The sequence below is a fragment of the Echeneis naucrates genome, chromosome 14 (assembly GCF_900963305.1).
Source record: "Echeneis naucrates chromosome 14, fEcheNa1.1, whole genome shotgun sequence".
Taxonomy (NCBI): domain Eukaryota; kingdom Metazoa; phylum Chordata; class Actinopteri; order Carangiformes; family Echeneidae; genus Echeneis; species Echeneis naucrates.
The window spans coordinates 1,410,511-1,423,536 of NC_042524.1; the positions used below are offsets into that span (position 1 = coordinate 1,410,511).

Here is a 13,026-nt window from a genome sequence, read left to right on the forward strand (position 1 = left end):
GAACCTCCTGCTGCCTGCTCGATGAAGAGCCCGTAACTATGACAACCAGGTGTGCTTACGAGGACAGAGTGTGTGTTATTGCATCGCTAAAGAGGACCGCCAGTTCTTTAGGGGATGAAAAGATGAGAAAGATCCTCTTGAGATTTCATTGATTGTCAAGATTATTGCAAGCATAAGCGACGTGGTGCAGAAAGTAGAAAAGGCTGAGGATCATACGAGTTGATGAAGGAATCTAATGTGTGTGTGTGTCTGTGTGCGTGCGCACCGACTGCCCCAGTTTGTCCGCCTCAGTTGTGCAGCAACAGTTATGATCAAGTACAGCAGCAACACAATAGCTAACAAGCTGTGCGCCGAGCGTCTCGGAGCGTGTCACAGCAGACAGGGCCGCGTTCAGAGCGTCGTCATTATCTGCAGAGAAAAAACCGTCACCTCTCTGGTTGTTCTAAATATTGCACACAATCTTTTCTCCAAAAAACACTTCCATTTGTCAACGTTCATTTACTGGACTAAGTCAGCTTCCGTACCCAGTTTAATCGGAAACACAACAATGAAGCCTGAAGAATCATTTCCGTTTCTTCAATTTTGTCGTATTTTGTAATTCTGTGTCCATGTATTGAATCGATTTTGTGGCTACTTAAACCAAATCAAAGAAAAGATTTTGTTGCTTCTCTGCCTGTAAAATATTTCCTGATGTCTCATCCTCAACTTGGCGGTGTATACATATAAAATGAAAACTTGGTGAACATATAATCATGTAATCACCTCGTTTAATCTCATGAGAGAGATACAGTCGTATAGAAGTTCTCATCGGATTTGGTCACTTGGTGGTTATTAAAAAGGTCACGTGTCCTGCAGGTCTCCGGTCATGGCGGGCGGACTGTTCGCTGTGGACAGGAAGTGGTTCTGGGAGCTGGGAGGATATGACACTGGACTGGAGATCTGGGGAGGAGAGCAGTACGAGATCTCCTTCAAGGTAAGAATCTACATTTTTATTTACGCGGTTTTGCTGCATGAGACACATGAGAAATGTATTTTTACTGACTTTACTCACCATTGTCTAAAAAAAAAAACCTTTCCAGCCTTCAGCTGTTGCATCAGGGTCATAAACATAATAAAAGATGTTCCACTGGAAATTACTCTCGTCTCCAGGCGATGACATAATCCTCTCCTCTTCAGGCACATCTGAGGTTTTATGGATCTGTTCTCTCTTAACTCTCAACACTGTAAGATTTGCTTAAAAAAGAAAAAGGAGTTTGTCTTCGTTTTGAAACGCTGCTGCTTCTTTTTTTTTTTTTTTTTCAGGTTCCTTTTTGTTATTTAATTGAAATTTACACCCACAATTTCTCATCCACTTCTTGGCTAATATGTTTTCATGTTACCGTCAAAGCCGTTCAGAGGATTTTCACCTGTGTGTCAGAAGCGGGAGAAGGACGTGACTGTGGCGGTATTAAGAGCAGCATGTTTAACTCCGTGGAACAGTCACGGCCGACAGAAACAACAAACGTAAAGATGGCTCCCCTGTGTCATATTCCTGTGACCCGTCCATCTGACATTCCCTTTGTCACTCTGTAAGCTGCACTTTCTGCATTTTTCCCTCAGTGCAAACCCAACGAGAGGTCAAAAGCTGCAGCACAGACGACGGACGGGCTCGTTTTGGAGCGGAGCATAATCATCGCAACAGCTTGTTGGCGCACGCTGACTCGTGAAGTCCTTTTTGATGGCAACATGAAATCATTGCTGGGTCGCTTTGAAAGAAAATAAAAACCTTTGCTGTTTAGTTGTCATACTGATGCCAACAACAACATCAAACAACAGGAGTAACTCAGAGGAGCTTTTTTTCCCGCTGCCTCCCACCATATTTTTGGATTTTGGAAATCATTCCCACCGCCACTTTCCTCAGGCTGCATAATTAAAGCTGCTCGTGGCACCGCGTCGCGATAACGTTGGTGTTGTGGTGCCAAACGATAAATCTACTTCAACCCCGACAGCACCTGTGACCGGACCGCCTTACACTAAGATGCAGCGGTATCATTCCGCTGTAACCCACATTTAAAGATGTCGCCTCGGTGAAAAATGGCAGCCCTTTAGCTAACATCAGCCGTCACCCTGAGGATGAGCCTGGTGTGAAAAAGCTCTTCAGTTGTTTTGAAGCTTTTCATCTTATTTAAGTAATTACTGAGATGATATCCCAAAATCTGACTTATTATTCTGGTCAAGATCATCAAACTCTAAAATCTGACTATCAGCACATGCCTAGCTGCGCCTCTTAAGTCTACTTTATATTCTCAGATATTCAATTTGGTTTTCTTTTTATTAAGATCCCCATTAGCTGATACAGCGCAGAGAGCCAGTCTCCTGAGGTGAGAAGATTAACAGGCTCTCATACTAATCCGTACAACCAAACTGCTGCTCCAACAGACAGTCGGGCCCGCTCGCATGTGAAACACAATCGCTTCATTCAGCCGTACAGCTAATCTAAAGCTTCATCCCAGCGACGCTGGTATGGGAGCAACGAGCATTTCCAGCTCACACGGCGAGATAATGTCAGAACCTTCCAAGGAAACGTGACCCCAGGCGCCGAGCGAGATGACGTCAAACCGACAGCGGCCCCGTCTGATTGGAGTTTCAGTAGTTGGAGCTGCTCCGAGGACACAATAACAATAAAAATGTAAAGAAAAAGTGATTATTCAGAGTCAAAGCTGTTTAACTGCTGTCAGAGTTTTAGATGTTTGGACTCCCCGACATAAAACATCCCATATCAGCCAGTGGCGAGATTGATGAAATAATACCAGCGTGGCAGAGCTCAGACGTGCTGATGCCTGTTTCCACGGCAACAGCATTAAAACTGTCTATTCTGGCCAAAAAAAAAAAAAACTGTGTTTAAATTTCTGTTTTATTTTCTTGATGATTTCGACCATCCTCGAACCAAAGAGCAAAAGTAATTTGATCTCAAAGGACGCTGACAGACGAAAAGATGTCCGTGTCGTCTGGACTATAGAACAGTTCAGTTCTGTATTAATGCTGCTGAAGTCTCGCCATCGGGCCGCAGGTCGTCCTATTTGGAGGGCGATCTCTATCTCAGCCCCTCAGTGACGACGTCAGTCCCGGCTGTATTTCAGTGTTTAACTTCCACTACATGTAACTCTGAGGTTTGGACTGACTCCGACCCCAAACCGCTTTAAAGGTCACATTTCAAAATCTGAGACGGCTGTTTAAAGGTGCTCCTCTCTCACTCTCGCTGTGTTGTGCACGAGTAGGGATGACTTGGAGATTGTTCTAGTCTGATTATTCAATGATGCATCCGCTACTAAACTACAACAGATCTACACATGTAATAAGGATGGGTCAGTAATCTGGATAGCCTTAGTGATGGAGATGGCTATAGTGGTAACAACAGTAACATCATATGCAGCAACACTAATAAAAAGCGATAGCAATGATAATCACAATAGCACAGCAACCGCACCAGTCTATCTTTGGATCTTGAGGGTGTGTGTGTGTGTGTGCGAGCAGTAAAGATGGCCGCAGTCACGTGGGTGACGTGTACAATGGCCAAGATGCCAGCTACGCACTTGTCGGAGCCAAGATGGCGGCACCACAGTTGATTGTTACAGTATCACGGGTCGGGTATTGGTCCTTCAACTACTGATATTGCTCAATCACTCATCACGTGACGCCCTGTAGCACCAACCACTTTTGCAATTTTATGGAATTTCGAGGAAAGAAACAAAGCAAACAGATAAACTGAATCCCCAAATAAACAAAAGACAGTAAAAAAAATACAGTGCACGCTATGCCAATTGTCTCTGCCCAGACATAAAGCCTCTTACTTTGGCTGCTCCGCTCCTCCGGAGTGAGGGAGATAAAGAGAGAGATCTGCTCTGAGCGTCTGCAACGAGCAGTCCGTGTTCTCCTCAGATAACGGCTTCAGCTGGGAAGGTCACAGAAGACGATTGTTCTTTGTTAGCTTCAGGTAACAAAGCTGGAGTGCTGGTCTTCTCAGCAGGTGGATCAGCTGCGTTTGAGCAAAGAAAGAAAATCAAACAAACAAAAAGAAGACAGCAGTCTGTGCTCGTCCTGCGAGCTGAAGACTGTGACAGGATCCAAATGTTGGGTGTTGCTCCCTTCGGAGATCCGGTCGGGACGAAAGCTGGCGCAGCTCTCTGCTGGCTCTTGGGGTCGTGGCGCCATTTTCAAACAGGCAGAGCACTCTGGCTCAGGCTTCAGGAGGGACATGTAGGCCTCTCTGTTGTTCTTTTCAGAGCACGTGGGAGGCGATCCCAACTAAGAACAAAGAAACCATAAATCCCCTCCAGTCGCCGTATTCTGAAACGTTTGGGAACGTTTTGGGAATCATGTCTGAACGTTAAGACTAGGCCAAAGTACAACACAGTGCTGAGACAGCTGCAAACCTCGTCTGCACTCATGTCAAGACACAAAGGTTGTGCAAAAGGTCAACACAATGCACACAATGTTGTGAGCGACCACTTACCCACTGGCTAGTATCCAGGATAAATATTATTAAGAAATGTTCCTGGATATTGGACATGTCCTCTTGGGAACCAACATGTGGACATGTGTGTATAAAACACACCTGCAGGTTCTGTGATTCTTTGCGATATCTCCGACTGTGTTGTTCGTGAGCCGGAGTGAATTATTGAACCTGTAAGAGACATTAGAGACTTTAGAGCAGTTTGATCTGCTGCTGGGAATCTAACTGGCCACGAGGTCATTAGCTTTGGGTGGCGACCGACACAAGTGGCTGAGCTCCGAGCTGGAACCTCCAACAACCAGAAGAATCTAGTTGTTGGTGTTACAACATCTGGTCAGGCTCCCTCCTGTGGAGGTCTTCGCATCATTCATCACTTCACACTGGTCCCAGCCCCCCCCCCCAGCCGTTTCAAATTAAAAATCTAAAATCTTATTTGCTGTTGTCTTTTTATCTGTGATGCTGGTTTTAAATCGCTTGAATAATTACATCTCATTCAGAGGACGACAGTCAAACATTTACTGAGCTCAATCATAGAGTTGACCATCAGTCTGCAGCTTCAAGGTTCGGTTCTTTTTTTGCTGGAATGTTTTCAGCCACAGGAACACACAGCACACCAGCCATTTGGCCATTCCTTTCTTATTTTGGGAACGATATAATCAGAATCAGGAACCGTTGGTGAAGTGACTTTACTGCGCTGCAGTAAACGGTGATGTCGTGTCATGACGGCCGGACGTGTCATGTTTCATTTCGTCGGTCTACGTTCTTGAACTCCTCGCAGCTTCAACCTGCCTCCAACCTTCAAACAGCATAAATCCTGTTTACAGATTAAAGGCCCCCATGCTCAGAAACAATTTGGACGCGCTGCGCTTCTCGCAGTCTGTGATTTCAGTGTTTGTTGTATTTTATAAATCCAGCTTTTCATTCCACCAAGTTTTATTTTGCTATTGTCTCCAAACAAAACCTCCTTTTATTTTGGGCTGTCCTTTCTTCTCCATCCTCTTCATTGTCAATGCTTATTTTCAACATTTCCGGCCAAGAAGGAGAATCATCACTGTTGTGTTCGTCCTAGTTGGAGGATTAAAACGAGGAGCCGCTGCGGGATGCTTCCTGTCGGAAGGACAGACAAGCAAAAGGAGAAGAAATGTGGCAAATTGCTGTAAAGGAAGGTTTATTTTTACTTAAGACAAGCACATTCATGTGCTTAAAACATATTAAATCCTCATCCTACATATTAAATACAAATAATTCAAAGACAGCGTGCCTTTTCTTGCTGAAATGTCTCGTGGAGTTTGTAGCTTTTGCAGTTTCAACAAAGTTTAAAGCTACTTAACGGCTCTTTTTCTTATCTGACCCTCAGCTGCTGACTCAGGTCGCCATTATATCCTTATTTTGTTTTTAACGTCTCCCTGCATTGACTGCTCACACTCTCTGTGTCCCAGGATTTCTAAATTCTTCTTAGACTCTCTGTATTTCCTGATCGCTCCCCTTCCTTCACCTCCGCCAACACTTTTCTGTCTTGATATGCTAAATGTGCCTAATTACAATAAAGATCCAGCAGATGAAATGGCTTTCTTAATGTGTGTGTGTCTCTGTAGGTGTGGATGTGCGGTGGACGGATGGAGGACATTCCTTGCTCCAGGGTCGGACACATCTACAGGAAGTACGTCCCCTACAAAGTGCCCGGCGGGATCAGCCTGGCGAAGGTAATTTTTCACCCTCGGTGCGTCCGCAGGTCACGACCAAATACAACACGGCAGATTTTCTATAATAGACACACACAAGTGCCCTCAGATGACCTCCGTTAAAGCCAACACAACACAGCAACAGACTGTGTTACATTATATATAGAACTAATCAGTGAAATTGACCGCTGGGCTAATGAAGTCGTATTGAATTTGTACTGTAAAGGTCGATCCGTTCTGGACCTTTCTTTAGACGTTTGGCTTCATAAAGCCTCTCCAACATCGCCTCAGGCTGCAGGGCAGCAGCCGTAAAGCTCACAGCCATCTTGGCACTCCGCAGTCTGAACAGCCCAATTTACACAGAATTGTGCAAAAATGTAAAATAAAATAAAAAAGAACCCAAAGCTGTCCTGGAGGTGGACATTCACCAACACGATGTTGATTTCTGCTGAATGTAACTTGGACGTTTGAAGATGTGGCGAAATAATTATTCTTCCTCGAACAAACGTGTCCGCTGTTTTCAGCTGACGGAAGTCGATATCTTTTCACTCCAGCTCATAAAGTGATGAACCCTTTTGTTGATTTTGACCTCATGCCAGCGTTTCATATTGTGCTGTATTTCCATTTTATTTGGAATCAAAACATTTTCGCTGTTTTGTTTTGCGTTTTTTTTTTTTTGGTTCGTATTAATATATTCGATTCATGACTGTGAGACCTTTGTCAAGTGTGTTGTGGAGCTTTTTAAAGCAACAATAGAGCGCCCCACTCTGCTTGCAGTCCATTATGTTATATTTTTTTCTGGTCTTGTGAAAAAGCTCTTTTCTGTTATCCGTCTTGATTAAACAAACAACAAATGAGGCAAAATCCAACTTTACCTGTTATATAAAAACATGACATCTTATCAGCAGAAGTGATTTTAAATGCATTGGTATTATTCAGTATTCTTCGCTGCACACAGAAAACTGTTCAGTATTTAAATTAGTTGAATTTGGCACAAACTGATACAAAAACAACTTTTTGGCTTTGTGTTGTGTTGAAATATGGTTTGATGGGAAACCAGATATGTTTCAGCTGAGGAAATATTCAGGAGCAGTGAAAAGTCATTTCATGCTGATGCACAAATAAACACACAAACACTGTATAAAAAAAAAAAGGACACAAAATCTTCATCCTGCAACACGTGCACGCACACGAGTGCATGTGAAAGCTCGGCTTTTAAGAGTAACAGAGTTTAAAATTTCTGTGTGTCCTCCGTCCTTTCACTAAGTACTCCCTCCTTCCCCTTTGTGCATGAAAGCACCTTACAATCCGCTCAGCTTTGGCTAACAAAAAACAACAAAAGCCCGCCGGATGAGAGGCGGCGGTGGAGACGTGTCTTCTATCTGCGACTCGTAGCCTTTATTTATTGGCATCGTATTTTTTTTATTTTTTTTTTAGCTGATAGAGTTCTTCAGCTCGAATGCAGTTGGCTCCTGATGAATTTCAATGGGGGCAAGTTGTCAACAAAGCAGGAACCGTTGCTGTCATGTTGGGTAGTTCTGAAGAAGAAGGGGGGACGAAAAAGGACCCCGTCAGGCCGATAAACAGCAGAACCAGCAGGCTACGTAAACATCCTCACTGCTGCGCCATTTTGTGTCTGTTTGTGGGAGGCCTGAGCTCCTCCTGATAAAAATCAAGTGCTGATCCTTGCTAACACGCCAATACGAGGCGGGAAAAATAAACCACAAACCTTTCCATTACAGAGAGCCAGAGTTTGTGTTAAAACAGCCAATGACAGCATCTCAGCCAAGATGGCAAATATATTCTGAAGCATCTTTCTGTCTGACTGATGTTTCCTCCTCTCACCGTCTTTCATCGGTCAGGATGGAAAACAGGAATCAGGTCTGATCCAGAATCCCTCCACGAGGAAGTAACTATAAATGTGAACTACTTTGGATTTTTGAATCTGTTTCCAGAACCTGAAGCGCGTCGCAGAGGTGTGGATGGACGAATACGCCGAATACGTCTACCAGCGGCGGCCCGAGTACCGCCACCTGTCGGCCGGAGACATGACGGCGCAGAAGGAGCTGAGGAACCGGCTCAACTGCAAGAACTTCAAGTGGTTCATGAGCGAAGTGGCCTGGGATCTGCCCAAACACTACCCGCCGGTGGAGCCTCCCGCCGCGGCCTGGGGGGAGGTGAGTGGAAAGGGTCGGATTCACGGGTTGAGGACTTCACATGGATTTAAAAATGAGCTCATTATTCTGTCGTACTTTTGGTTTCACATCAACATCAGCCACTCCGAATTTAATCACCCAGCAAGTTTCATCATCAGTAATAAGGTGATAAACTCGCCCACAGTCAGCTTTCATTTGTTCATTTAAAGTTTGCTCATGACTAAGGGAGGCTGTGTGCTTTATTTCAGATAAAAATAAATAATAAAAAGAAATTTGAAACAAAGTGAGAAATAGAAAGGAATCAGGATAATTCCTTAGCTTAGCTCAGTTTTTGTCTTCAAACGTCAGCAGTTTCTACAGTAGAAACTTTTTTCTAATGCCTCAAGGCCCCTTTCCTGGGTAAGAAAGTCCAACTGAGGAGTTTTAGAGCAATGTCCCTGAAGCTGGAAGCAGGCAGAGCAGCAGTGCAGCGCACAGTGCAATAAAGTGCACTCGATATGAGAGTGACCACCGCGAGGCGCCTATCATGTTCAATTCAACACAGGAGCTTTGGGCTCATGAATAAAATGAGATAGGAGAGGGAATTATCCACGCTGAGAGCAGAAGGCCACGCGTGGAGCTGGAGATGGTGATAGCAAAACTCCTGGTGGTACAAACAGAGCAGAATCAGCGATGAAACATGTTTGCAATAACAACATTTTTTTTCCTCCTTCCCTATAAATCAAAAACATCCAACTTCCTGAGCCAAACACACCAGGACCAGACAGCAAACTCAACACTGAACAACAGAAACAAAACCACGCAGTCATTCGTATGAAAGATCAGCTGCTGTTGTTGTTTTTTTTTTTTTTTGTTAGATACGAAACGTGGGAAGCGACATGTGTATGGAGATCAAACACTTTGTGTCAGGGAGCCCCATCCGCCTGGAGAGCTGCGTGAAGGGACGGGGCGAGGCGGGCTGGAGCCACGGACAGGTGAGGCTCATTCCTGATGTTCTCCCCACGCCGTTTCCATTCCACAGTGAAAGGAGAGACAAGACTGCTGCTGACTTTCCTCACTGATCATTTTCAATGAATGCTTTTATTATTATTAGAATTATTCTTTACTGATCACTATTTGGCACCTCTCACTACATTCCACGCTAATAAACATGGATACATATATGCATAATGAGCTAAAATGAACATTTAGCAGGTTGCACAGTGAAGTATTGCAAAAGAAAAATGACTTGAAATTTATGTGAAACTGTGAGTGTGATTGCGAGCTCAGAATCAGTAGGAGTTGTGTAGATGCAGTTTGCGTCTCCCTGTCCACCATTTGACAAAGAATGTTTTTCCCTGCAGGTGTTGACGTTTGGTTGGAGGGAGGACATCCGAGTGGGCGATCCCATGCACACGAGGAAGGTCTGCTTCGACGCCGTCTCCCACAACAGCCCTGTTACACTGTACGACTGTCATGGCATGAAGGGGAACCAGCTGTGGCGCTACAGGAAGGTACGACGTTATTTTTTTACCGTTACGTCAGCTAAATATGATTTTAGTCAGTGAATGTAGCATCTAATTAAAAATGTCAGAAGTCTGAGGAAGAAAGCAAGATACATAAACATCAGATAAAAGTTTGAAGTCTGAAAAGTCTGAAAATCTTCTTCATACCGTTTTAAAATATTCCCATGGCATCTGGCTTTGTTGTGAGACAGCCAGACTTCCTGTTCTGTGAAGTTTTAAGGACTAACCATTTCTATAACTGGACACGGAGGACACCTTTGTGGATAATGTGGAATCACAGATTGCTAATTTTCAGGGTTGATCTTTTTCCCCAAAGTCAACACCGAGAACATTTTACGAAATGCAGCGCCGCATTACTTTGAAAGGTTTCAGCGAATCTGACTCACGAAAAATAATCAAGCATATTAATTTAATTTCCTCGTTTTCTGTCGGTGAACAAGAATTCCGATGCTGAGTACCTTAAAACGAGTTTCCAGCAGATTTCCCAAAGTCCCACACAGTGTGGAGACAGAGACAAGACGCATGGGATGGAATTAAGCTAATGAGGAAGTTAGTTATATAAATTTGGTCGCTAAAAGTTACTCAGGCTTTTCGATCTACCTTCGTCTGTCCTCCAGGATAACAGCCTGTATCACCCCGTCAGTAACGGCTGCATCGACAGCAGCCCGAGCGAGCGGCGGGTCTTCATGAACACGTGCGACTCGTCCTCCCTCAGCCAGCAGTGGCTGTTCGAGAGAACCAACGCCACCGTGCTGGAGCAGTTCAACCGTGGCGCCAACTGAGGCCACTGGACAACGAGAAGTCTTCCAAAGGAAAAGAAAAAGTCACGGAACAACGGTCACCTCGGATCAGGTGAGTTCTGTCTGAGTCCCAAACGTCTGAGGAGATTTTTCTGATCCTCTACAAATCTTTTAAAGTCGCGAAACCGCTGCAAACGTGCTGTCGCTTTCCACCACAAGACAAAGGACACTAGTATACAAAGGGCGCTCATAGAAGAGCTCATAGTCAGCGATGCAGAGGAAGCGTGCATGATGTCGAGATGACGTTTGGTGCTGACGAAAAAAGCTACTCAAATCCGTTTAACTGAAAGTGAAGTATTCTAATATGGCTGCTAATGATGTTATCTCAGTAACCTCCAAGCTTCAGCCTGCTCAATTCTTGATGGAGTGTGGAGTAATGGAATTTTATCTTAAATTAACCGTGGCGGCTAAAGGGTTAAAACGTAATAATTCCAATAACTCCCAACAAGTGGGAGTGTAACATATATTTACAGAGTGGAGTCCAAAGCCCCGAGCACAATAAGAAGTCAAAATAATAGAATAAATACTTCCATAAACTGGCTTGTTGTCTGAGTGGCTCCAAGCTGTTAATCTGCTCTGTTTCTCACTGTTGGCCAGATGAGACTGGAAGCTACAAATGAACAGCACGCTGCTTTAGAAACATTCCCCGCGGTGGAGCAGTGATCCAGAGCGCCGGCTGAGAGCTCCGAGTGCCGGTCAGACCACACACACAGCAAAAACACCCAGAATCCACTCATTCAGCATGAGCTTGTGATGACGAGAGGAGGTAAAAGAAAGACGAGCTCGGACGAGCTCCTAACGTGGCGACAGCCGCGGCTATCGGCAGCGTGCAACGATTGGCTGGTTTAAAAACGAGATAAAACTGATTTCACTGATTGTCTGTATTGTGTCTCCCTGCAGGACGGGAGAATCACACTGAAACAGGATTGTCGTGTGGATATCCAACAAAACCTGCTGTTTGGACCTCAAGAGTTTACAAGAGACAAACATTTGGAAAGATGCTCCTTTTTTCCTTGTTGGTTTGACTCTGTCAAACACAGACTCTGCTGGATTTCACGGATTTCTGCTTTGGCCTCATTTAACTCTTCAACTGTTGCCTTAGAAAACCCAAAAAGAGGACGCGGCTGCCCTTCGTTTCCATCCGACGGACAGACGGACAGTGTTACTCTGAAAAAGCATTGCACGTGTTTTGAACTATTATTCTTGCGGATGCTCGGCTGAAACCTTTTTTCAAAAGGAACAACAATTTGTACAGACTCATCTCGAAAGTGCAAATATTTTTTCTACTTTGTAATAAAGCAAGTGACAACATTCATTTTATGGATTTCTATTTGTGTTTTGAACGATTTGATGAAATGCAGCACGTTGCTCAGATAAAATTCACTTTTACTGTCACCAGTGTGCAATTTAATTCCGCTGCAGTTGGAACATCTGTGAATTAACGTCCATCCAATGTGGGATAGAAACCACATTATATCTACAGACTGAGTATCAAGAAGCTCCGCCTCGGAGTTTTAGGTTTTAGTAAAATTACTCAATAGCATTTTTGTTTTTTGACATGAGAAAATGAGCTACGATTTTAAATAGATGAATAAATCCAGTGGAAACTGTAGTTAAGTGAAGGTCATCAGCAATGGAGAGAGATGTCACCTCACAGTTAATACATCTGCATGATAATGAAGCAAAGTTTGAAGTTTGTACTCATTATGGCGTGGTGTCGGCTGCTCCAGCTCTGTGTACTCCACCACCTGTATGTCTGATAGAAACAAGGTCACACAAACTCATCATCTCTGCTCAGCCTGGAGATGAGAGCGGTGCAGCCAGCTAACATTTCCCCACAAAGGACGGCAGCTGCCGAGGCCCAAAGTTCATTTACCACATCCACTTTTTTATTGACAGAGTGAGTCATCAACCTGAGCGGCAAATCCAATACCCAAGTTCGGATCTGGAGATCTTATTGGCTGCCTTATTCTGCCAAGGTCGAACAAATAAACACTGGAAGCCTCTGAATAAATTACTGTAACCTTGGTCTTTTTTTGTACGCAAGAAAGTTAGAAAACTATTTCAGTGTAATAACACAAGACTGGCGGGCAGCACGGCAGCGTGGTGGTCAGAAGGTCGCAGGTTCGGTTCCCGGGTTCCTGGGTTTGTAGGTGTGAATGTGAGTGTGCGTGGTTGTTGGTCTCTGATGGACTGGCCCGATGTGTGTGTCCTGTCACAGCATGTCCTCTGGTGCTGGATCAGTCTGAACATCTGACCAGCCATCATCCAGAAGCTCAGCCATAATGAGCAAAATCTTCACACCTCCTACATCCAGCAGCGATTCACACTCCACCCAAAGTGCCCGAGACCTGAAGTGAGTCATCTTCATTTCCACAGTTAGTTCATGTG

General features: G+C 44.4%; 1 protein-coding gene across 2 annotated transcripts in view; it reads left to right on the forward strand.

Annotated features, from left to right (window-relative positions):
* LOC115054255 (polypeptide N-acetylgalactosaminyltransferase 10-like) overlaps window positions 1–11,880 on the forward strand; it is a 47,625-nt gene extending 35,745 nt beyond the window's left edge. Inside the window, exons 7-14 of one of the 2 annotated variants that reach the window (XM_029519382.1) lie at window positions 856–973; window positions 6,088–6,195; window positions 8,130–8,351; window positions 9,188–9,304; window positions 9,674–9,823; window positions 10,453–10,687; window positions 11,233–11,330; window positions 11,536–11,880. In XM_029519382.1, the coding sequence (XP_029375242.1) occupies window positions 856–973; window positions 6,088–6,195; window positions 8,130–8,351; window positions 9,188–9,304; window positions 9,674–9,823; window positions 10,453–10,617 (880 nt within the window). In that variant the 3' untranslated portion in view covers window positions 10,618–10,687; window positions 11,233–11,330; window positions 11,536–11,880. Of the gene's footprint in view, window positions 1–855; window positions 974–6,087; window positions 6,196–8,129; window positions 8,352–9,187; window positions 9,305–9,673; window positions 9,824–10,452; window positions 10,688–11,232 lie in introns of both variants that reach the window. The other variant, XM_029519381.1, reaches the window with a different exon arrangement.
* Window positions 11,881–13,026: the final 1,146 nt, after the last annotated feature.